At 47.3% G+C, this 27,069-nt stretch overlaps 1 protein-coding gene across 1 annotated transcript in view; it reads right to left on the bottom strand.

Moving 5' to 3' along the window:
- The window catches only part of SEC23A (SEC23 homolog A, COPII component), a 981,910-nt gene that overhangs the window by 44,791 nt on the left and 910,050 nt on the right, over positions 1-27,069 (bottom strand). The window contains exon 19 of the mRNA XM_086937358.1: positions 23,237-23,302. Within this exon, the coding sequence (XP_086793484.1) occupies positions 23,237-23,302 (66 nt within the window). The remainder of the gene's footprint in view (positions 1-23,236; positions 23,303-27,069) is intronic.

Raw genomic sequence — 27,069 nt, 5'->3', positions numbered from 1 at the left:
CACTCACAAACACCACCAATTGATCCGATCCACCAAGAAATTAGCATTAAAGGATCGACTCGACAACAACGCCCACAACAGCAAGGAACTTTTCAACATCGTCAAAGAATTTACCAACCCCCACTGCCGGCACCAACGACATCACTCCCTCCCAAGACCTCTGCGACTCTTTATCCTCTTTCTTCTACAACAAAATCGCCGACATACATAACAGCTTTGAAAACCAGTCCGAAGAACAGTCCACTCCACCCACCTCCGAACCTAAACAGCACCCTCACAACCTTTGCGCCTGGAACTCAATCACCACTGAAGACACCATCCACCTGATGAACTCCATCCACTCAGGATTGCCAACCGACCCATGTCCCCACCACATTTTCAACAAAGCAGACTCCATCATCGCACCCCATCTCCGCAATGTCTTCAACTGCTCCTTCAACTCCGCTATCTTCCCAGAAAGCTGGAAACATGCCGAACTCTGCGCCCTTCTGAAGAAACCCACAGCAGACCCCTCTGAACTTAAGAACTACCGCCCCATCTCACTCCTCCCATTCCCTGCCAAAGTCATTGAGAAAGCCGTCAATAGTCAGCTTGCCGCCTTCCTTGAATCCAACAATTCCCTCGACCCCTCACAGTCCGGCTTCCGAGCCAAACACAGCACCGATAACCGCCCTCATCGCAGCTACAGACGACATCCGAACGCTACTGGACAACGGAGACACAGTTGCCCTCATCCTACTTGACCTCTCCGCCGCCTTCGACACAGTCTGCCATAGCAACCTCATACAACGCCTCAGCAACGTCGGAATACAAGGAAAAGCTCTGGACTGGATCATCTCGTTCCTCGCCGGGAGAACCCAGAGAGTCCGCCCCCCCCCCCATTCAAATCAGACGCCACTGAAGTCATCTGGGGCGTACCACAAGGATCATCACTCAGTCCCACCCTCTTCAACGTTCACATGAGTCCCCTCGCATCCATCGCACGACAACACAACCTCAACATCATCTCCTATGCAGACGACACCCAGCTGATCCTCTCCCTCACCAAAGACCCAAACACCGCCAAAACCAATCTACACGAAGGAATGAAAGAAGTAGCCGAATGGATGAAGAACAGCCATTTAAAACTAAACTCAGACAAAACGGAAGTCCTCATCTTAGGACCATCCCCCTCTGCCTGGGACGACTCATGGTGGCCTCCGGCCCTGGGTACAGCACCCATACCTACAGATCACGCACGTAACCTAGGCTTCATCCTAGCCTCCTCCCTCTCGATGACCAGACAAGTCAACGCCGTCTCATCTTCATGCTTCAACATCCTTCGCATGCTCAAAAAAATCTTCCGTTGGATCCCCACCGAAACAAGAAAGACAGTCACCCACGCACTGGTCACTAGCCGACTGGATTATGGAAATACCCTCTACGCTGGAACCACAGCCAAACTACAGAAAAAACTCCAACGCATCCAAAACGCCTTAGCCAGACTCATATTGGACATCCCCCGTCAAGCTCACATTTCCGGTCACCTGAAAGACCTCCACTGGCTTCCCGTCTCCTCACCCACGCACACAAAGCCCTCTACGACCTAGGACCCAAATGCCTCAACACACGACTGTCCTTCTACACACCCACCCGCCAACTATATTGGTGAATAGGAAGAGGAGACGTGGCAATACAATCATTTTCATGAGGGATACCCTCCCCATCAGCGACAGTGGTAGGCCAATCCACCGTTCAATATCATCTTCCAGTTTTGAGATGGCAACCCCGTAGTTTTCCCTCAGTACCACCTCTGAATCTGTATGCAGTCGGACCCCTAGGTAGCGCACCGCGTCCCTGGGCCACTGCAGTGGGTATTCCGGGTCCACTCGCACTGTGGCCGGCGTGAGGGGGAACATGGTGGATTTGTTCCAGTTGACGTTAATACCGGAGAGGGAGCTGAACAGCACTACCTCACGCAGGACTGGGGAGAGATTGACTCCAGGCTCCCGAACATATAGAAGGGTATCATCCGCATATGTGGATACAATTAGACGGTAGTTTGGGAACCGTATACCCCTTTGCCTGTGGTATTCGCGCAAGCCAGTGGCTCCGCCGTCAGAGCATAAAGGATGGGGGATAGGGGACAGCCCTGTCTCATGCCCCTGCAAATTTGTATAGGGTCAGTGACCAAAGATCCAATCCAGACATGGCCGTTGGGGCAGAACACCGCGTAGCTAAGAGTTGGAGGAAGAGCTCCCCCACTCCCATTCGGCCAAGAACCTGCCTCATAAAAGGCCACTCGACCGAGTCAAAGGCCTTTTCCATGTTGAGAAATACTGCCACCGCTGGGACTTCAGGGCGCGTGGCTGCATGGCTGCGAAAACCATCTCAGGATGTCTAATCAAATTTAAATCTCCTCCCCAAAGGACATAACCCCACATGTGTAACTGAGCTTTTGACGTCAGATTAGTGTAGAAGTCTGGGTGATTGTGGTTGGGCCATAGATATTCATTATACAAATCTCCAGGCCTTTCCCGAAGCATTTGGAAATAGCAAAGCGTCCCTCCCTATCTGTCTCCAGGGGCGTCAGTGTTACCGAGGCCTTCGGATTCACCCCATCAGCACCCCCTTGGCGTGTGAGGTAAATCCTGCCGAGTGAACGTTTACCAATAGACCCTTAGAGCGCAAAATACAGCTGTCCGGAAAGAGGTGGGTGGGTCTCCTGCAGGAGTGCAATGTCGACGTTATGTCTGGTAAGGTAGTGCAGTACTTTCCGGACTTTGCGGTGATCATTAAGACCTCGCACATTCCAAGTTAATAGGACCAGTGAGTCTAAGGGCTCCTCAGGTGGGATCACGGAAGGGTCATGTTGCAGGAAAGTGAGCCATGGTTGGGTAACAAGAATATATGTAGCTATTACATGCCTTACCTTAGCCATGCCTTAGAGCCAATAATAACCAAAAAACAACATTAAACCTCCCCATCAAATGTTTCCCTCCTTCTCGTATCTTAGGAAGAGGTAATGGGAGTGCGTCAAAGGACCAGAGTCTCGACCTACCAATACATAAGTGTATCAATTGTAACCACAGTAGAAACATAGATTCGCATTTCCAACCCCCCCAGTACCCTCCCACGCCTGCCCAAACCCAACTTGGCTGCGTTGCTCATCCCCCCTCCCAAACAGTGACCACCCCCTCCACCCCATATCCCTCAGTAACAAAAAACATTCCACTAGTGGTATTCACGCTGGGGTGGATGTAATTCTCTAAAAAACAAAACGCTTTTGTGTTCAGTAATGACCTGCCTCACTAAGGTTGGGCGGTGTGAGCCGCACAGTAGTGCGTGAGTAGTCCTCTATCCATATCCATATCGCAACCCTCCCGTAGGGCACCGTATTATGCAGGGCCCCCTCTTCACTCCCATAACCACCCCACCATCCCAAGTAACCAGTGAGAGCAACCGCTGTCCCCGGCGCCTCCCTCCTCGGGGGGCGCACATCAGAACATTGATGAAACAAATGTACCATGATTATGGACACCGAGACTCGCTTCCAATACCCCCCTCCCCCGACCAATCACCCGCCGAGTATCTCCATACTCTGCAAGAAATTCAAAGGGGATAGGGACAATAGTGACCCTCTCAGTAACAGTAACATCGCTCCCAATCTTCCAACAGTCACAACAGATACTCAACCGCTAGGGATTTCATGTCATGCTTAGTCCTGCTCGTCTAAAGCTCCTCCCGCCGCCTCGTCCAGAAGTGCCCTCTCAGGAGAGGGTCGCTATTCCTTCCGCCATTCTTTAAGGGCTTTCTGTAAAGCTTTAGGGTCAGTGAAAATCAAGGAACGCCCGTGTCGATTGACCTGCAGTTTCGCAGGGTACAGCATCGTGTAGTCAGCCCCGATGTTGCGAAGTTGTCTTTTCATTGGTATAAACTGTCGCTTCGCCTCCTGAACTCTGGCCGTGACGTCCGGGAATAGAGAGATCGTCGACCCCTAAAATTGCAGTGGCTGTTTCTCTCTGGTGAGTCTGAGGGCTATGTCCCGGTCCCTGTAGTTTAACAATTTCGCAATTATAGGTCGGGGAGGTGCTCCCGGTGTCGGTCTCGGGCCCAGGGAGCGATGCTTCTGATTCTGGAGAAGGCAGTGTCCCCTAACAAGGTCTTCAAAAGTTTTTCAATGAAAACTCCATATTCCCCGTTTGGGTAGTTTCCGGAAGGCCGGTGATGCGGAGAGTGCAGCGCCGAGAGCGGTCCTCCAGGTCTTCTGTCTTGCCCTGTATGACCTGGAGGACCTTACCTAACTGTTTGTGTTCTATGTCCAGAGCGGTGTGGGCCTCCTCCACCTCGGTCAACCTCCGCTCTGACATGTCGATGCGTTCCGCGTGTTTATCCAGCCTCTTGGCCATGCGGTCCATTCGGTAAGTGAGCGCATCCATCTTGGTTCCCAGGGAGGCAATGCCGCTCTGTAGGCTCTTCTCCATGGCTATCAGTAGAACACGAATGTCTTGCTGTTGATTCTCTCCAACCGGATCCTGCTCGCCGGCCCCATCCTCCAGGGCAGTCTCGTTAGGCTTGGACCTCTTCGGGTCAAACAATAGTTTCGTTTGAGTTATGTCTAGCCGCCCCACTGCGGTTCCACTGGTTGTCTCCCGCCAAAGGGGGAGTCAACACAAACTGTGGGGCGGCCGCGTGAGCAAGCACTTCAATGCGAGACCACTAGGCACAGGGTAAAAATATCAATAGAGTGCGTTCCTGTCAGGGTGTCACTGCAACCCCCGCCACAGATCTTTATCCCCAGCCTCCAAAGCGGCTATTCCCCATACACAGCTCACCGTATGTCAACCGCCACTGGGACCCAACAGAATGTCATCATAGACCTTCCAGACCGCCCCTCAATTCTCCGCAGGATTACCAGTCTTGGGCGTAGCTGGGGCTGCGATACGCTCCGCGGGATCACAGGACAAGTCACACACCCAAATCTCAGTGCATAGCCTCAGTTTTTCCACTCCCCTCTCACCAAGTTCTCCAAGGTGTAGGCCACCACCGTGGGGAAAAGAAACTCGGTGATCATTCCACGTGCAGGAAGAGGGGCGCGCAGCTCTGTTATTTCTCAGTCCATCAGAGCAGCACTCTGCAGGGACACATGGTGTGCAGCGATGCTTCAGTCCTCCCCAAATGGTGGCCGAGCCTCCACAAAAATTCTTTCAGGGCACCCGACTTAACTGCAAGTCCATAAGCAGCAAGTGCATAGTGCTCACTGCCCAGCTAACGTTCACCCAGGCCAGCGCCCCTCACCGATTTTCATAACAGACACGCGGTGCATCTAGAATCCCTGCTGAACGCCTCTGGGGTAGGGAGATGGGCCGTCCCGTGTATGCCAAGCAGGGAGAGGCCCACCGCAGGAACTCCACAACAATGGGGATGCAGTGCTGCACTGTCAGCCGCTCGAGTGGCCGCTTCGAAAGCAGTCAGTCCGGCACGCTCTCCACGATGCCCTCCCAGCAGGAGTCGCCCCCCCCCCCCCGGGCCCCGCCTCTGGTACGTGCCACACCGGTCCCTCCGGCAAGGTTGAGTCCTCACTTCGCAGCTGCCTTCCGGCCCACCGCCTACCGCGATCTCACCAGGCGGTCCGTGACACACGGCGAAGTCCGCCGCAGGCCTCTCCACTCACCCCTCTCTTCGTGCCCACCTCCAGCATCCCTCAGCGCACTGAACCAGCAGCTGGAGCAACGCTAGGGGTCCCTCGGGCCGGGGACAGGCCTCTCGTCTCCGCTGATCCCCACGCGCATAGCTGCCGCAGCTCGGGCAGCGGGAATGGAGCAGGTAAGATGCCCGCTCTTTTGGCGTTTTTACTCCGCCACAGTCACAAAGCCCCACAGCAGACACAGGGCAGGATCTTGGTGCACAGCTCACAGGATAATAGGAGGATATGTACGTGAAGCGAGGGAGCTCTCGTCTCAAGCAGCCATCTTGGTAGCGAGCTAGATCCGCCCTCACCCAAGCCACACTTCCTAGTGGTGGGCTGTCCTGCAAGACCGAACAGACGAAATGCCCATCCCTATGGACCTTACCGTCCAGGCAGTAGTGCTTCGCAAACGTGTGCAATAAAACCCACGTTGCAGCCTGGCAGATGTCCAGGACTGGCATTCCACGAGCCAAAGCCGTGGTTGCAGCCTTCCCCCTAGTAGAATGGACTTTTAAGCCTTCTGGAAGCTGGTTTCTAGCCAGGGCCTAGTAAATCTTAAAGCAGATAATGACTCAGCAAGAAATGGTTCGCTTCTGCACTGCTGACCTTTTTTAGCTTCCATGTAACCCACAAAGAATTGGCCGTCCACCCGGAGCTCTTTTGTGCGTTCACGGTAGAACTACAATACTCTTTTTGGGTCCAGATGATGGAGACGCTCCTCTTCCTTAGAGGGATGCGGAGGAGCAAAACAAGGTGGGCAGTGTGACAGACTGACCCAGATGGAATAGGGTCAATACTTTTGGACGGAATTATCGCAGGGATTCTTCTTCTACACAGAACTGTGCACAAAGACCCAGGACCTCAGTGAATTAACCAGCTAGCATCAGTGTCACATTAGCTTTTCATCCTATAGCAAAGGAACCAATGATTAGACAACCCAGAACATGCGACTTAGGTTATACTCATGAATGGTGGGAAGCAAGAACACTCTTTTGTTATACTCTCGTACCAGTCCACAACAGGAGTAAAAAAGAGACACGGAAAGGTTAAAATGTTTATTTTAACGACGTGCTCTAAGATGCAGTATATTTGCTAACATAAGCAGACATATGATTAGAAATAATATGAGCAGCATTGTTACAATTCCATAAAACACAAAAGGAAAAATCATATTACAATGATGGTGAAAACAGGTCCTATAGCGCCTAGTAATTCACCCTGCCTAGGTACGAACTATGTTTTTATAAAATATAGAAGGTCTCTTAGGCTTGTTTGGGGGACCCCATACCTCCAAGATCAGCAGGTGTGAATCACATCAGGATCTGCAAAAGATCTCTGTCTCTCTGGAAAAACGGGCTTCTTCCAAGTGTCTGAAATGATGCTTACAGTGCGATATTAAAGACGCCAGAATCACGTTGGCTTGCAGCTGCATATATGTTATGGCTAGAACATGAGCCGATCAGCCCGGACAACAGCTACCTTGTTATGATAACCTTGGAGGCTTTAGCACTCAGTGTGCAGGCTACGATAGAAGTCTAGGGATGCTGAAAACAAGCCATTCTCATGTGAAGCATTTCACGCAGCCTAACTTACAACAACAGTTATGTGCAGTGTTGTGTGCAAAAGCGGCAAAAGGTAAAATGGCGTTTAAACTTCTAATAAGCCTACACTAACTTAATGTGCGCAACAAGGTCCAGCCCACACTACAGAATGAGACATGGGTGCAAAGCACCACCTTATCCAAGAATGTCATAAGGTGTTGTGTGGTTCCTACCAATCTGTAAGACCTGTGCATAGTTTGGACAACATAAAGTAAGGACCTGGTCTCAAGAGTTATTCCAGACACCCCAGCTGGATATGTTGGCCTATAGACCAACTAGCTCACAGCGCCACCGTAAGCCCCTCTACCTTCCAGAGAGCAAATGGTTTCTGGCAAATACTGATAGTGACAAAAACTCCTAGGCAATATTAATAAAGCAAACAATATACACAATACGTATAACATTAGGAAAATCAAGGAAGACAGGAAAAATCTGTTCAAAGTTGTTACCGTTTTAATAATTTATTCTCTTATTATCTATATGTATTTATAAAAAACACTAAAAAACATTATGTAACATATCAAATTTATTCAATACATATAAATAAAAGGTTAAAAAGTGGCAATATGTACAGATATTGTTGTTACCGATATATATTGTTTTTTGTGATATATGTAAAAAGAGAAACAAACGGTTTTAGTAGATGTTTTTCTTGAGAAAACATGTCGATGTATGGACAACAAAATTTGAAATCTGAGCATGTTCTCTTCTTTTTTATTCAGATAATTGTGTGGCTTTCCTGAAGAAGGCGTCCTATATGCCGAAACGCGTGTCGAGGTAAAGATATTGCCACTTTTTAACCTTTTATTTATATGTATTGAATAAATGATATATGTACCTCGGCTGTCCACCAAACCACCACTACAAAAGAAGCGCATATTATGTTGGTGGCCCATGTGGCGAGTCAAGCTCTGCCTCAAAGGAGGTATCAAGCCCACTGGTGTTTTGTAAACAAAGGTATAAGGCATCATCAGCGTACTGGGGGTGGGAGGGGTTAGTAAGTCATCCTCTTCACCATCACCATATCCTAAGGTGCACCCTGCTCTGGCAAAGAGTCAGAATCAGAGACAAAATGAGACAGGAGACTCGCCTCATAGCTGCAATGTGGTAGTGGCACAGGTTTATAATCTTGGTGTATGACAGCAGGTTGTACTTTTGTATTCTCAAAGCAGGACATGGGTCGAGCTAGTGCAGATAACAGTTCAGGATCTGACATGTGCCAGTAAGGGTACTCCGTGTGCATCTTGAGCCCGGAGTGAAAATCTGCACTGGAGTTGGTATTGATCCAGTAATGCATCCTGAGGGAATAGGCATATGGGGGAGGAACCCACTGCAGTGGTGGTAACCAGACTAGAGCCCCTTACAGTTTCATGGATTCATGGAGCCCAAATGCACGCCAGAGGGAGCTGAAGCACAGTGACCATTTGCCGCATGGCCTCTTTGAAAGCCTGGATCTGCTGGCGGTAAACTTGTGGCATTTGGGATCAACTGAGGAATTGGCTTTGTGGCCGATGAAGTGCGACCAACATCTTGACACCCTTGTTCCTTTATTTGGCCATGAATAGGGCCATGTGCCGCTACACTTCTTATGCATGCATTTGGACTTGGAACTCAACTTACTGGAACAATCCGAGCTGAAAGTGGGGCAGTCACAGGAACGGCTCAGTGACATGGAAAGAGAGCTACACACAAGGCTGCAACAACTTCTGTTGCTCAGGGCATACAACTACGCAGCCCCATCAAGAAAGCTATCGGGTGCATTAAAACAGATTTATCACACAATTTTGTGAAGCGTCCTGAGCCAAAGCACTGAAGGCACACCTCCTGCATTCGTGGAATTGAATCCTGTTGTCTTTGGTAGGAATAGCATTACCTAGCACACTGGAAAGTTTTTGGGAAGTCGCTCGACAAACAGCAAGTCTGGGAAGGAGCCCCAGATATGTATCGAAAGGCTTGGAAAGAAAGGAAAGGACATCAGAATGCATAGGTGATACTTGTGTGCGGATCTGCTCCATCACTTCTGAGGATGCATGAAGCCAGTGTTGGACCACGACGCCACCTAGAGGCATGCAGGAAGACTGGTACAAAATTCTCTGAGCCCCGTCTCACTCCCAGGGTTTTAAGGTAAGGAATCTGTGGTTAAAGGTATCCATCAGACCTAGGGCTCCAGAATCCTACAATTGGGATAGACTTTTCAAATATTTACGACCATCAATGAAAATACAAAGTTGTAGAGCTCAGTATTAAACTGGGTACCAGCAGAAGAAAAGCTAAAAAGGACTTCGGCTTTGGCACTGCTACAACAAAGGAGAGAACCCTCTTGTCTTGTCCCAAAAAGGTATAAAACACCTTGGATGCTCCTTTCTTGTTTGGAGCCAAAAGATACAGACAACTTCTGTAGGTATGCGATACCAGTAACAGCTCTCGGTTTTGTGCATCTGTGAAAGCATGTAACTAACATGCACTGCTAAGGGCAAGTTATGGCAAACTATTGTTCATCAGGATAAGCTACTTACCTGTAATCCTAGTTCTCTTCCAGGGGTATCCTCATCAAAGTAATAAGCACTGAATATTCCCGCCCATGTGCGGGGACCCGGAAATAATATAAAAAATATACATACAGCTCTACACACACACACACTTATATATACATATATACACACACACACACACACACACACACACATATATATATATATATATATATATATATATATATATACATACATATATATATATATACATACACATATATATATATATATATCCTTCATTTCCCCCTTTGTTTTGGCCTCCTCTTGTCTCTCGATCCTACCGAGAGACAAGATGGCGGCCGCTCCGGACTGTTTAGAATGTTGACAGACACCGGAGAGCCAATCAGCTTCGCTTCGCAAAGTTCCGTTACGCGAAAAGTACGCGAACCGGAGCGCTGCCCGGAGCGCTGTCACAGATATATATATTATTTTGAACGTTAATTTCTCAAAATCCACTGGAGCACATATATTGAGACCTAGCAAAGGCACATCGGGCTAACAGTCCCTACAATTTTGCCAAGTTTCATGCAAATCCATTCAGCCGTTCGAGCTAAAAGTGAGGCCAACCGCCCTATGGAAAAATGAATGGGAAAAACGCGTTTTGGGACCCCCCTTTTTTCTCGGCCCCCCCCTTGACGACCCCCCCCCCAAATTTTCAGGGGCTGCTCAGAAACAAAATGTGCCATTTTCCTGAGAATTTCAGCCAATTCCGTCCACAAACGCCAAAGTTATTAGACATAGAATTTTCAAAAATCCCATAGAGAAAAAATCCTAACTATATATACCTACTGGCTGTCGCCAGTATATATATATATAATTTTTTCTCATACCAATGCAGCTCCCAATAGGAGGCTAAACAATGTAATAACACACACAAGAAAGCTGTATTTGCTAGTATATACAAACACAAGAGGGCAAGTAACACTTTAACTCTGTTTTAGGCAAATGAGAGTAAAATTACCCAACACATAGTGACAGCTGCAATCAGCTGTTGAACAGATTCCTCAAGGAGGCCTGGCCTACTTGGGTATTTGTTCTGGTGTCTGAATCTAGACAATAGTGCTTCGTAATTGTATGGACGGACCTCCAAGTTGCTGCCTTACAGATTTCAGATAAGGGCATGTTATGAAGAAAAGCAGCTGTAGCTGCTTTTCCTCTGGTAGAGTGCGCTTTAGGAGTAAACCCGAAGGGGCCTCTGAGCTAATTTATAAGCTAGCTTGATACATGAAACTATCCATCTGGAGATGGACCACTTTGAAGCTGGAAAACTTGTTCTGGTCGACCCATAGTTAACAAATAGTTGATCAGATTTTCTCAAGGACTTGGACCTATCCAGATAGAATTTTAAAACTCTTTTCAGGTCCAGAGAGTGTAAAGCCCTCTCAGCTGGAGTGGAGGGATTAGGAAAAAAGTGGGTAGAGATATGGTCTGATTCAAATGAAAATCTGACACCACCTTAGGGAGGAAAGAGGGGTGAGTCCTCAATACGACCGTATTAAGATGGAAGTCTGTATAAGGTTCCTTAGAGCAGAGAGCCTGCATTTCGCTCAATCTGCAAGCTGACGTGATCGCTACAAAGAAAGCCGCCTTCCAAGAAAGGTGTTGCAAGGTTGTTTTGTGTATGGGTTCGAAAGGCAGACCCATCAATTTTGATAGCACCAGGTTCAGCTCCCTGGGGGGTGAAGGAGGTTGGACCAGAGGGTAGACCTTCTTTAGACCCTGTGAAAAGTCTTTTCAAACCTGTAATTGAAAGAAGGTTGAGAAGGTGATCGTCTATAAGCAGTGATAGCTGATAAGTGCACCTGAATGGAAGGAAACTTCAAGCCTGCTTTCACCAGATAAAGTAGGTATGGAAGGATGACCTCTTCCTGTCCTTTGGTTGGGTTACAATTGTTTTGAACACACCACATATAGAAACGCTTCCACTTGCACGCATACGAGTGCCTAGTGGAAGGCATTTTTGCTTCTTTCACATGGACATGCAGTCCTGTGGAAGTCCTAAATGTCCATCCTGGAGGACCTCAGGAGCCATGTTGCCAAGTTCAGTGAGGGAAGGTTGGGGTAATGAATCCTCCCGTTCATCTTTTACAGCAGGCAGCTTCCTGTGAGGGCATTCTGATAGGTGCAAAATGGGTACCACCATTGTCTCCGCCAGTCCGGGGCAATCAGAATCCTCCTCGTGTGCGAATGTGACAGCTTGGTCACCACCTTCGGGATGAGAGGGAGGGGTGGAAAGGCGTACACAAATGCCCCTGTCTATCAAAAGGGCATTCCCTTTCGATCCTGGTCGGTAGAATCTTGAGGCACAGTATAGGCATTTTGTATTTTCGTCGTCCACGAAGAGGTCGATGGTGGGACGACCCTAGGAATGGAAAATGTTTTTGACGACCTTGTCGTTGAGAACCCAATCTTCTCTGTCCTCGAAGTGACGACTGAGAGCATCCACACTCGCGTTCTGTTCTCCCGGCAGGTGGGCTGAACGCCTCGGCATGACTGATCCTCAATGTCCCCCGACGCAGCCACATCACACCCCACCTGGGAGGCCTGCACTGGCTCCCCGTCAAAAAGAGGATCACCTTCAAACTCCTCATCCACGCACACAAAGCCCACAACGGACCTACATACCTCAACAGCTTCCACACCCCCACCCAAAGCCTCCGCTCAGCCAACCTCGCCCTCGCCTCAGTTCCTCGTAGCCGGAAAACCACGGCTGGCGGCAGATCCTTCTCCTACCTCGTCGCCAAGACCTGGAACACTCTCCCCACCAGCCTACGACAGACTCAGGACCTGCTGGCCTTCAGAAAACTCCTCAAGACCTGGCTCTTCGATCAGTAGCGGCCCCCTCCCCCCAGCGCCTTGAGACCCTCACAGGTATTTCGCGCGCTTTACAAATGCATTGATTGATTGATTGATTGACTGCTGTGACTGATAGATTCCGTGCCAGTGCCAGAGTGTTTGAGCTTCCAGTGACAGTGTGCGTGAGTACATGGTGGTGGTATTGTCAGTCTATACTAAGATCGAACTTGCCTGAATCGAGGGGAGGAAAGCCTTGAGGGCTAGGTGAACTGGCCTCAGCTCCAGCAGGTTGATGTGGTAGGATCGCTCTTTTGGTGACCATAAACCTTGTGTCTGGAGAGACCCCATGTGGGCTTCCCAGCCCTGCAGGGAAGCGTCATTGATCAGCGAGGAGCCACCATTGGTGGATTCCCCGGTTCGTAGGCTTGCTACACAGAGGTCAGATTGGCAGGAAAAATGGGACCTAACTGATATATGGCGAGGACACCACCCCAATGATCGAGACAATTCCTTCTTTTCAGCACTCCATGAGCTACATGTTCGTATAGAGAAAAAGAGAACAGGTGAATGAGTGTTGATTGTGCTAGAAAGAAACACAAGTGTAACTCAATATCTGTTAAGCTCCAAGGATAAGGTCCTGGTCACCCACCATGGACCAAACAATGTGATCAAAGACAAACCACAATTGTAACATGTGAACAAATAGTATATCCTGAGTATATACTGAGCTAAAAAATCTATATCGAAGTCCATTAGTTAAATCCAGTGAATCAAGTTGTCTTCATATCATCTTTATTTATTTTTCAATTCAATAATTAATCCAGTCTTCACCAAGCAAACCAGACATTAGCCGCTGCCAACACGTGTTTGTTTCGTCTTGGTATGGTGACCAAAAGACTTCTTCTGGGCTAGAATCAAAAAAAGTCAGAGAATCGAAAGGTGTGCCAGAAATGATCCACAGCAAACCACCAATAAAATTATCAATAAGTGTTTCCACGTTCCAGACGGTATTCCAAGTTTTTCAATTATATAGAAAGCAGCCGATCCTCAAGTTCAAGCGTTAGTTATTGTACCACAAATTGCTTAATATATTCAAAAGACCCGTAATGGCAAATACGTTCAAGCAGTGTCCTCCGAGTGCAGAGAAAGACCGCATATAGTGCGGTATAATCGGCGTTCGTATAGACACCATCTTGTGCAGCCATTCAATAGTGCCGCTGGCAGTGCGCTCTGAGTACCTGGCTAGGACCATCTCAGATCATAACCCCCAGTCGGCATCCATTGGCTGGCAGCGTGCGAGGGTTGCGGTCCCCACATGGAGATTGCGTCCGGACACCCTTGACGATCAGGTGTTTTGTGCAAAAATTGAGGAGGGCATAGAGCACTATTTCACTGACAATCAGGGGACAGCATCTACCAGAGTAGTGGAATGGGATGCCTTTAAGGTGGTGATAAGGGGGCTATGCATAAGTAAATACTCGGGAGAAAGAACAGTGGTACTTGTGGATGTAAAAAGGGCGGAGGATAAATTGAGAGATATTGAGAAGTTGAGACCGGAACAACCGGCTCCGCAAGCGCAGTTGCTGGAGGCTAAGGAACTAGTTGCTGCTGAAACGGAGCACCTGAGAAGCTATGATTTTAGACAATACACAGCGAAGGTCCATGCTGAAGGGGATAAAGGGGGCACTCTCCTGGCGAAACTGGCGAATCCGGTTCCAAGAGGCTGCCCGATTAGGAGAACACGAACGGCCTTGGGGGAGATGGCCTACTCTCAGGCCGCGATCCTTTCAAACTTCCTAGACTATTATAAGACCCTCTACCAAAGCAATCTGGAATCCGACGAGTTGGAAATAGAGGGCTATTTGGCGGAAATTCAGCTCCCACAGCTGGATGAAGCAAGCGCTAAGACACTGGGCCAAGGCATAAAGATACATGAGATCAGGAGTGCGATTAAAAGTATGGCTCGAAATAAGACACCAGGGGTGGATGGTCTGCCCATAGAACTTTATGCGAAGTACGTAGACTTGCTGGCTCCACACCTGCGGAAGATTTATACAGAGGCAGCAGAGTTGGGTTGTCTACCCAGATCAATACGAGAGGCGCTGGTGGTACCCCTTCTGAAGCCTGGGAGAGAGGATAGTGATGTGACCTCCTATAGACCGCTGTCAATGCTAGCAGTGGACTACAAAATCCTAAGCCGCATACTAGCTACCAGACTACTACCGCATATGACCACACTGGTCCATGCGGATCAGGCTGGGTTTAGCCCAACCAGGAATACCTCGACTAACATCCGACGCCTACTGCGGGTGCTTGGGGGCGACTTCAGTGCGACACAGACACCGGCGGTGCTCTCTGTAGATATAGAAAAGGCCTTCGATAGCCTGGAATGGGCGTACCTACATGCGGTGCTAAGGAAGTTCGGCGTGGGCGATCAATTTGAGCGCTGGACGAAAGTATTAAACTCCTCTGCAACGGCCAGGGTGAGGCTGGGATCGGTAATATTCTCCGGTTACCCAGTACGAAGAGGGACGAGGCAGGGGTGCTCGCTCTCTCCCCTGTTGTTCACATTGGCGATCGAACCTCTAGCCGCCCATGCCAGGACGGGAACACCGTATGGAGGGCTTGAATATTGTGGGACCCCGCAATACATATCGCTGTATGCGGGTGACCTGTTGCTGTTCTTGGAGAACACGGATGGGGCACTGCAAGGGGCGATAGGAATGCTGTCAAGATTTGGAGAACTATCGGCCCTTAGGGTTAATTGGAATAAAACGTGCCTTTTCCCGGTGAGAGCAGATACCCCCCAGCCGAGGCTCACTGGGGACATTATATGGGAACGATCCTGTTTCACCTACCTAGGAGTGCATATCTGCCATGAAGCTGCTGACATGCTCGAAGGGAATATAGGATGCTGTGTAAGGGGCCTGAAGGGTTCCATGGCGTTCTGGGCAACTCTTCCCCTTTCGGTAACGGGGAGAGTGGCGTTGCTCAAGAAGGTGGCTTTGCCTCGGCTGCTCTATTATTTCTGCGTGCTGCCGGTATGGATCCCTCAACGGATATTCAGGGAACTGAAAACACTAACCCCAGAATTTTTGTGGGGCCATGGACGGCGACCAGCAGCGCTATCTACGTTGATGAGGCTCAAAGTGGAAGGAGGAATGGCAGTTCCTAATTTTGAACTTTACTATTTAGCTGCGCAACTGCAGATCCTCACGCAAAATGTTGCGGTGGAGTTCAGGGGACCTGACTTGCACCGGGGAAGGGGAATACAGAGACATATTCTCTCGTATATAATCATGCAGCAACAGCTGGATTTAAGGAACCTAACGCTAGAGGAGAAAACTTTGCGTTTATGTTGGAACAGGAGTCAGCGGAGGGCAGGGGTGGCGCACCCATATGCACCAGAAATTCCCCTGGGAATGTTGACGGCATTACCTCACGGAGGAGACTGGTCCTCACTCCTCGATTGGGAGGAGTTAGGAATTCAGGTAATAGGGGATCTATATATAGATGGCGAATTATTGCAGTTCCGAGTGGTGCAGGAACAGTATGGCCTTCCTGACAGTAACTTCCTATTGCATGCGGCTATAACAACGGCGATACGGAAACACTGGAAATCTGGGCGGGCGGAACCACATACCACCATGGCCTGCCAATATGTGGTGATGGCAGCGGGAACATTCAAGGCGTTCACTTGCCTACACTCTCGCATGCTGAATGAGGGTTTAGAACCACTAGTAACACTGAAATTAAAATGGGAGGCAAGCGTGGGGCGGCCCGTACCTGACACAACTTGGGGCTGTATACTCCAGAGGACATGGAAAGGGAGCAGAAATGCCACGTTCCAGCAGGTACACTGCTTTATACTGCATAGGACATACTTAACCGCAGGGAGAATCCGGAAGTATTTCCAGGCCCAGGATGCGGCATGCCCTAGATGTATGGCGCCCGATGTGGAACTGGAGCATATGTTATGGACATGCCCAAAAGGGGGCAGTACTGGTCTGAGGTAGGAGCGCTCCTTAATGAAGTTACAGACAGGCAGGTGGAGTATGACATGGCGACTTGTCTGCTGCTATGGTTTCCCCACAAGGCTAAAACAAAGATTACCAGTAAGTTCATTGACTTGGGCCTAATCTTAGCTCAGAGAGAAATCACCTGGCATTGGAAGTCGAGGGAGGGCCCTTCCAGTGGGAGATGGAAAACAGAATTATGTAAATGGGCCAGCAGTGAGAGTACTGTTAGACTGCGACAAGCAGCCCGCACAGCGAATGAGAAAAGTTTAGAAGCGGCGCGTGCATGGGAGGCGTTGGTACAGGCTCTAAGGAATTCCCAAGAGGAAAGTGAAGACTAATGTGGGAGAAGGTTGAATTGTGTTCCATGTGAGGAAGCTGTTGATGTATATTGATCCGTTAGGTTTTGTCTATTGAGCATTGTAATTTCTACCTGCACCATGCCCACACCAACAGCAGCGGGGGGAGGGATCCGAGGGGTTTGTTGGGGGTTCTGATGAAGACATGTAAGATGACTGACTGTATAAGATGTCATATGTTGATGCATGTGCTGTTTAACCAATAAAATGTGTTTTCAAAAAAAAAATTGATCAGCAAGGAGTTTGATGAAAAGGAATTCTGACTAGCATATTCTCCTTTTTCATCCACCAAGGGATGGAAGTTCTTGCTGCATTTGATTGAGAGACTTATTTTTTCATCCCAGTGAGCCGTCTGCTGTTCCCACTTGTCCTCCAGATCCTGCGGAAGAGGACGCATTCATAGTCTGGCATTGGGAACCAGGAAGATGCAGGATGCCATCAACCCTAACAGGGAGGCAATCCAAGGAATCGATAGCCTTCTGTTGTCCTGAACAAGCTTGCATTTCTGTATGACGGAATACTGTCTCTCCTCCGAAGGAAACACTTTTCCTACTTCGGAGTCTAACAGAGCACCTAAGTAATGCATTCTCTGTGTTGGTAGCGAAGTCGATTTGTCGAAATTCACATGAAGGCCCAGCCGGTGACAAAGTTCAAGGCAGAACAGGAAATGACTCCTCATGCTGTGTGGTGAAGGGCCCTTCAACAGCCAGTCATCTAAGTACTGGTACACAAAGATGACTCGGCGTCGTAGTGTGGCTGCCACCACCGCCATGCAGAGGTCTAGATGCTGCCTGTTGGTATAGAGTCTCACAAATCACAGAGGGCTTACTTTGACGAGTCGGCATAGGCATGCTTAGCTTCTTCGCTCTCTACCAAGAATGTCTTGAAAAGTGGAGACATCATCCACCGGAGAGACCCTCGATGGCGGACTGTCAGTCAGCGTAGGCGAGTAGTCTCTGTGAGACGTACGAGTGGAACAAGAGGACGTAGTTGGAGATCTTTGTGTTCTCCTCCTTCTTCTAGATCTAGATCTCCTTCTGTGCGAGTGTGCAGGAGTCGGGCTGCAAGCTCTGGCTCTTGAAGGAGAACGTTCTCTATCCACAGCCTGTACCAGCCAAGCCAATGGAGATCTCTGAAGAGGGCTCGAGTAATGCTGCTCCCCTGTGGCTGTGGCCGTGGACCAGTGATGCAAAGGCCTGTTCCATAATGGCGACAGATGGATGGAACGTGATCTTTGCCTCTCTCGCCCTTCAGGAGACTTTGCAGGAGGAGGGGAGTTCACCACCTCTTGAGCAGGCCTGTTTGGGGAATCTTGGTATCCCGCTGACTCTGGATTGCTGGACGTCGAGATCACCACCTCCGGCGATCTTGACGTTGATCCTCTGTGAGAACTGGGAGAGCCTGTTCTAGAAGTCAGTGATGGTGACGAGGACAGGGGGTGAGGCTTCTTTGGATGAGTGCTTCGACACTGATTTGGAGCGCCTCTGCACAGATTGTCGTCTTGATGGAGACACCTGCCTCGACTTTCTCCTCTTGGAAGGAGGACTAAATACTGCAGCTGAGCGGCCTCTCAATGTCGAACGTCTACTCGACACAGACGTTGTCCCTTGTTCCGACGTCAGCCACCTCTGCTCTGAAGACTGGTGTCTCGACGTCGACTGGTGTTGGACTGCCGATGATGGGGATTTCTGGTTCGACGTCGATGAAGGAGTGTGGTGGATCGACGCCGAAGATCCTTGGCCTAGCTTCGACGGAGACTTCTTTCTCGATGTCGAAGAAGGTGTCCTGTGCCTCGACGTCGAAGATCTCTGGACTGATGTCGACAGAGACCTGAGCCTTGATGTCGATCGTCGATGATGAGGCGACGGCAGAGTGATGTGCCTTGACCGTTGATCGCCGATGGTGCGACGACGGAGTGATGAGCTTCGACGTCGATCGCTTATCCGGCGTCGGCAGGGACCTGTCTCTCGATGTTGAACGTTGCCTGGATGACGTCAACATAGGACCTGTTACCTTTGTCGCCGATGATAACATCATCGATGTTTGATGATGCGCCGGCATCACCAAAGTCTTCGCCGCAGATTTCTTCATCCTTGGCAGCTTCAACGTCGATCCAGATGCTGACAGAGAACAGGTCGGGACTTTTCCTCTTGACGTCAACTGAGTTCTCTTCATCTGCTGCCTCACAGGAGACCTACCTCTTTCAGAGAGGCCATAAAGTCGAATCCTCTCCCTGTCCTTGATGGTCCTTCTAAACAACTTCTTACAATGATGGCAGCTGTTAGAAGAGTGAGAATCAGGAAGGCAGAGAATACACACAGGGCATGATCTGCCCTTCTTCTTGCCACATGCAGGGCAAGGATCAAATAAAGAAGGCATTTCTGAAGAGAATATACCTGTTCTGGAACTCAAAAAAGGTGTCACTCTCACTCTAAGGCACAAAGATGTTGAGTTAAAGCACAAAAACTAGAAATGCAAGAGATATTTTTTGACAGTAAGTCAAAAAAATGAGAGCTGCGAATCCAGGGTCCTGACTGAAGGAGCCGGAAAGTACAACTGACCTAACTATCACCCCTGAGGCATGAGGGGAAGCTAGGGGTCATGGCTGCCTTAAAGGCACGGTGCCAGTTTTTTGTGTGAAAATGCTTTCATTTTCTATGCTATTGGTTTGCAATGCAGCCTGTAGGCTAAAAATGTCTACTTTATTTGCAGGTTTACTCTTCATGAGTTTTACTCATTAAAAAACAGAGTTCATTTTACAAAAAAAACAAAACAGAGTTCAAGTGCTACTTGCCCTCTTGTGTTTTTATATACTTGCAAATACAGCTTTTATGTGTGTTATTACATTGTTTAGCCTCCTATTAGGAGCTGCATTGGTATGAGAAATAATTATATATATATTTGACAGTCCTTTTGTTTTTTTGCACATGGTGACAGAGAAGAAATAAAAATTATCTGAAAGAAACTTGCCGTGCTGTGGAATCCCTCTGTGCCGTGGATACTCTGGTGGGGGACCTTGCCAAGTGGCTCTGAAGAGATATATATATATATATATATATATATATATATATATATATATATATATATATATATATATATATATATATATATATATATATATATATATATATATATATATATATATATATATATATATATATATATATATATATATATATATATATATATATATATATATATATATATATATATATATATATATATATATATATATATATATATATATATATATATATATATATATATATATATATATATATATATATATATATATATATATATATATATATATATATATATATATATATATATATATATATATATATATACCCCTGCCATAAAAAAGCCAAATAACTGGCTACAATCCCAGAAAGGCTTAAAAAAAATGCAGCAAATGCAAGGCCTGTAACCACGGCATAAACACCGCCAAAGTCGATGTGCCCTTTAGACGGACACCATACACCATCAGGGAGCAATTCTCATGTAAAACAGAGTATGCAGTGTACGTGCTGACGTGTGTGTGGTAAAAGATACGGAGGTTCCACAATTCATCCAGTGCACGTGAGAATCTTGCAGCACTTGCGGGCAATCACAAACAACGACCCAGCATACCCTGTAGCAAGGCACATCCATGAGACACATGCAGGGAACGCCCAAGGCCTAACATATTTCGTCATTGACAGTATCCCCAGAAACATCAGAGGGGGAAACCGTAAACTAGCTCTACGCCGCCTGGAGTCCAGATACATAATTCTTCTGAACTCCAAGATCCCATTCGGTCTGAATGCGGATGAAGCCCTGAGTGTACACCTGTAATCCAGCCAGGACTGTCTCTTTCCCAAGTACCATTCTTTAACATCTGCAGTTCACATACTTTATTAATAAAAATCACCTCACATGTAAATAAGGGACATCGCACTCACAATATTTTCAAACATTCATCACTTCACGTCACTGTCACAATCACCCATCACCCATCACTCATCACCACGGACACAACAAACACAAGTCCTAAGTTAGTGGCTCCACTTGGAGTCAATGGGCTCATACGCTAATCAGGATACAAAACGGAGGTTTTAATGTGGAACAAATTCCTACATCATAGCGGGTGGCATATACACACATGCACTGTGCTGAAAACTCGGGAGGTATTACAGCGGCTGTGGCACTCATTGAGAGACTAAGAGGTACTGCGAGTATAACGGGCACTGTCCTCGTTAAATGTTTGTAAGTAATACATTCAGGGAAACACTTACTCTGTGTATCGGTCTGATGTTATAATTTGCAGTAGGCCAGAGAAAGTAACCACGTAAGCAAGCCGCCACTCATTTCACCTCCCCGCCTGGCCGCACATGATCAGGAAGAAATACAAGCCGTATTAACACTATAACCAATCACGGCCCACATCACACACATGAACGGGGACAGGTATGAGCCGTTTCACACATACCCAACCCGGACTTGTGTTAACAAGCAGAAATGGTTTTTAACCGCATCATTGCTACAGCACATTCCCGTGCTGTGCTGCAATTTTAAAAATCCCTTGTTATGTGACAAGGTCAACCGTCATAAGCACAGCGCAGGTAACACCCATGACGAGTTGACCTTGTCACAAGCATCAAAGGGGTTAAATAACACAGAGGTGCAGCGTGTGTTGATATGCGGGTGTGTTTCAACATTTAGCATATTAGAAACGTGTTGGAATAAGGGCACAAAGGAATGTTTTAATTTAATTTAGTTGCGTTTTTTGATAAAGAGTGTAAAAAGACTGCCATGATACTAAAATGTGCAAGTCATGAACTTCTCTATGTCCACACATGGGGAGTAACCGTGTAACCTTAGCAACAGCTAGATGAAACCAGTATGGTAATTGGACCCATGTAATCATGTATGTGTATAAATACCTAAGGAAAATGTAATGCAGATGTAGTGAACAAGGCGGGAGCAAGCTTCCGAAACGCGTCTAAGCAGCAACTGATCATTTAAATAAATTGTTTGGATTCAGATTCAGGGAGTCAGCGCCGTCTTTTATTTGAAGTTTTGTGTGGTACGCACATGGACAGGAATATTCAGTGCTTATGACTATTGATGAGGACCCCCTGGAAGAGAACAAGGCTTTACTAATATAGTGTAATATTATCAACTGTACATATGTAACCCCGATCTATTTTGCAAAACATAGACTTAAACTTACCTGATAAATGCCCGGAATGTAAGTCAAGAAGAGGGAGTGGCAGAATGATAAGTTAGGGCTACACCATAGCAGTATGAGGTGAGTCCAACAACAAGAGTGCTGGGCATATCTACATTTAAAGCTAAAGTCAAAAAGCAAAAATAAAATGCGCAGTTTATGATTTTATCTGCTGGACGGAGAATGACCATACCCCATATGTGTGCTGAACTCCCTAAGGTAGAGGGATGGCTCTGAGAGATAGAAAAGTATCGGCTAGTACAGGAGATTTGTATCAAATTGATCTGTTAAGATAATTACTTAGAGGAAGATCTAGCAGACTGGAGGACATACATGCAGAACTGATATATTTCCCTGAAAATCTATCGCAATACCTAGATTTGGGACTGGTGGTTCACTTGTATCTAAACCCAGAAGAGATCCCACTGTTCCCCACGCTAAGGATATGAGTAGGATTGGCAGTACTCAAAGAAGAGTCGGGCGAGATTACCTACAGGCATGTGTAGGAAGATTCTCCCCTGTCCAGAAGTAGTAGTATTGAGTGCATCGTCAGAAATCTACCCAGATGTGATGTTATATAATCAAATGTGAAAAGCACTTCTGCGTATTGGACTGATGTTCTTATATGTAATGCCCATAGTATGTTGCAATTATTTTTATACGTATTTCATTCTGTGTGATGAGGTTATGAAGAGTGGGAAAAAACTAATATAGGAATGTTTTTGAAAAAATTGCACAGCAATCTTGGAATAGGCAAACTAAAAGAAAAGGAAACACACAGAAAAGACAAGCAAGGATGAAAAATAAAAAGATGAGGCTCAGGTAAATGGAAGAAGCCCATAAGTGTGATAGAGAAAAATGAGAATGGGTGAATCAAAGTCTTAACTTCATGCTGCATTTCCGAAGCAGATTAAAGTATTATTAAGTGTATTCCTAAATTGGGCGCACTGTAAGATTTTGTTGACACTTTTCATAATCAACCAACATAAGTACAATTACTTTCTTATAATTTAAAAAACAGGTGTGTAATACAAGGTTTTAGACACTTACCTGTCCCCATGCATACATGTTATTATGAGTTTGTGAAGGATTCACTTTAGAAAGCAAGAAGCGGGCCTGAAAAGAGAAAAGCAAATACATTGCTTGCTTATCAGTATTCATTTAGAGCAAACTCGTTTTGGCACAGATTATGCACATCTTGACAGCACTGCATCCTTTCTTTAGTTTTTGTGATAAGGTTTTCTTGATATCCACAATTAAAGGAAGGAGTTGGTTACAATTGTTATGCTGGCTTGTGAATGCCACTTTGTTGATGGACATTTAACAACAGGTTAGCGCCAAAGGCTGCATGCACTTCAGGCTATGGAGTGCCACCTGTGGTTAATCAGCTTCTTAAGGAATATTGCCAACTAATCCTTAAGAACACGTTTATCACATAAGATTCTAATTATCTATAGCATTTCATCTCCTTATTCAAGAGACCATTCAGTTTTATTAGTGTGTTATGCGCCATAACTTTACTAAAACATCAATAGCACATTTGAAATTGGAGGACAGAACAAGAAAATATTTGTCTTCCAGACATTTACTCACCTGTAACATTGGTTTTCCAGAATGAATATTTTTACCAAATGGCATACAAAACTACAGTAGCTGTAGACAAGAAAGATGCTGTGCATCCAACAAAAACAGTGGGCGTATAGTCTCGTCTCATGTTAACGGTATGAACAGATAAGAAGTGGTGCTACTACAATGCCAAAACACCCCAGCTACCTCAGGGTGTCAAAAAAGCTGACAGCCGAATGGCTCCAGCTCCCATAAGATAAACAAAGATGGCATCAGAGCACTCTATAATGTAATTAGAAGAAAAGCCCAAGGTGCACAGAGTCTTGTTGTTGAAGCTGTGTTTGCATTTGGTCCTGAAAGTCAACAGAAAGAATGGGTTATCTATACAGCCAACGAGTGTTTTGTCCATCGGACTTCCTCAAGGCTGTAAACAAATATATTTAAGGCTAGGGTTATAATAGAGTACGAATGATATACTATGTAGAAAAATACAATATTCAACATACAATTATTTAAAAAGCCGCTTGAACAAGACTGTGAACCTTGGACTTTTCTTATAATCATGGTTTAAAGCGCTTTGATGCCACCTTTGTTTATTTTCACCAAATATTTTACCTATCAATTTTCTTGTAGAGTGATGCAAGAGGAGCCCAGTATATACCTCTTTCATAGAGATTCTGCTGCAGATGGGGAGCTACGCTGCAGATAACATTTTAATGACTTCAAACTCAGAAACAATCCAGTACCGAATAGCAAATTTCGGTCATATGAAACAGTTGTTATCCTTCAGAAATAGTAATTCTTGTGGATACTATAACTATCTTCAGATTCCTCTCCCTCTTTTTTTTTTAAACAGAAATGTATTGCAGTTTTTATACATACCTTTCATATTCATATACATGAAGGTAAGATAATAGGTGAAATATCACTTTCAGCATTACAGTACACACAACCTGAACTGAGCAGTATCCGTTTACATATTCAGGCATACATGTCATGCAAAAGTAACCACAATCCCATTTCTCTCCCTCCAACAACTTTCTGCCATCCTCCTACGATTAATGTGATATTATGGGGTCGTCATCATCGCAAGAACATGTAAAGTGGATAAGGTAAGTAGGGAGGCCCTGTTATTGCTCAAAGCCGCAAGCTATAGTATGGCATCAGATCAGGTAGTTACACCCACCCTGGAACATGAGCAGAAACAAGTATGATTGGACAAGAAGATTTGGGTATGGTAGGGTACACTGTGGGGGTAGGGGAGAGCCGCAACATCCCTTGTGCGGACCCATCAAGTAGGTGTAAGGCGGCTGTGATGTTGCTCTAGTGTACACTGTCCTGTACTTTAAATGCTTACATTAATCTTTCGCTGTAACGGCGTGATGCACCAATTGCGCTCCTTGCAGGACGTCTGTGAGGTCCTGGGACTCACTGCTACGGAGGAGGGTGAAGCGACGCCTTGCCGGAGAGGCTCAGAGCGAGGAGGACGACGGCGGACGGCAAGAAGGAGATCGGTGGCTAGCGCTGGGAGGCCGGATTCACCTACCATCAGAGCGGAAATGGCCAACGCGTTGAGAGAGGCGGCCAGGGACTCTGCTGCCACGAACGGTGTAGCCTTGACGGCGTAGAAACGCTGCGGGGGGAGAAGGACATAGCTTCGGATGATGACAGGTTTGGGGCTGGAGGGGGGTTGAGGGGGAGGCGGGAAGAACGAGTGGCCGGACGTCCACTTTCTGTACTTTCCACGGACTTGTCCTTTTTGGGACATGACCAGGACATTGAGTTGTTCGAGTTTGGGTTGGGGGTTGGCCAGTTGCCACGGGGTTGGCTCGGGGGAAGTTGGGGGTAGGGGGGGAAATCGTCCATGGTCTTATATATTATTGCATTATTTCACTTTAGCTCCCCTGCGCTGCCGTCCCGTGCCCTACCCTCCCCAATTGGGTGACCACTGCTTAGCGCACACTGTCCTTCAGGAATATGGCGACACTGAAAGTAGTAACCCTTAATGTTAAGGGATTGAACAATCCAGTTAAACGGAGGGCAATCTTGTCTTTGTTGGAGGGGACACAAGCAGACATTTGTCTCCTGCAGGAAACCCACTTGTTAACACAGGGCTGTCATAGGATGCGCTCTCACAAGTTTCCCACACAGTTTTTCTCTTCCACTACCTCTAAGAAAGCGGGGGTGGCCATATTGATAGCAAGTTCCTTCAGGGGGGAGGTGCTTTACAAATTTGCAGAACAAAAGGGGAGGCTGTTGGCGTATCGCCTCAAGCTGGGAGATGTGACGTTTACTGTTGGCTCTTTGTACAGCCCGAATGACCACCAGGAGCGCTTTCTAGACTCGGCGCTGGTGGACGTGACTGCCTCCCCGGAAAGACATGTCATTCTAGGGGGTGATTTGAACATAGTTTTTGATTCCACACTTGATAGGTCCACGCAGAGACACCCGCAAACTGGGGAACTTTCACAGGCAGGAAAGGCTCGGCTTGCTGATCTGGACCTGCATGACCTCTGGCGCACACTGCACCCCACGAGTAGAGACTATTCTTACTATTCACATGCACACCGGACATATGCACGGTTGGACCACTTGTTGGTCAGCGGACCGATGTGTGCCTCCGCTATGACGGCGGACATAGGGGTCCTCTCATTATCAGATCACGCGCCGGTCGCGGGTACATTTGTGCTCCCACCGGTCTCCCCCTCCCGCGGTGTCTGGCGCCTTAGGGACACCCTCTTACATAAAAAAAACTGTTGTGAAACACATTGAGGAGTCGATCTGGGAGTACCAAACACATAACGATAACTCAGACACCTCGCTAGCGACACAGTGGGCGGCGTTGAAGGCGTTCCTGAGAGGGGAGTTTATCTCTATCTCCTCGTCAGAGAATAGGGAGAGACAGCGCAAGAGGGAGGAGCTGACTTCCAAAGTTAGAGAACTGGAGCATGTACATCACCGTACGGGGGCCCCTAGGATATGGAAACAGTTGAAGGCTGCTAGGAAACTCTTATCATCGTTAGATATGGACAGGGCGGAATACGCGGCGCTGCGCCTGAAACACGCGTTTTACACGGGAGGGGATAGGTGTGGCAAACTCCTGGCGAATAGGCTTCGTATAGTGCATCAGCGTAACCTGGTAAAGGAACTGCTGGATTCTGATGAGGTGGTGGTCTCTGAAGACGCAGCGGTAGCGGAGATGTTCCGTAGGTTCTATGAAGACCTTTACACAGGGGAGCCCCCTTTGCCGCAAGATACAGCGGACTATCTGGAGTCGGTGGCCCTTCCGGCCCTGGACCCAGCGCAGGCGGAGCACC

Source organism: Lissotriton vulgaris, chromosome 9, assembly GCF_964263255.1.
Source record: "Lissotriton vulgaris chromosome 9, aLisVul1.2, whole genome shotgun sequence".
Taxonomy (NCBI): domain Eukaryota; kingdom Metazoa; phylum Chordata; class Amphibia; order Caudata; family Salamandridae; genus Lissotriton; species Lissotriton vulgaris.
Note: the sequence above shows the minus strand (reverse complement) of the source record. Positions and strands in the feature narration are given on the sequence as shown.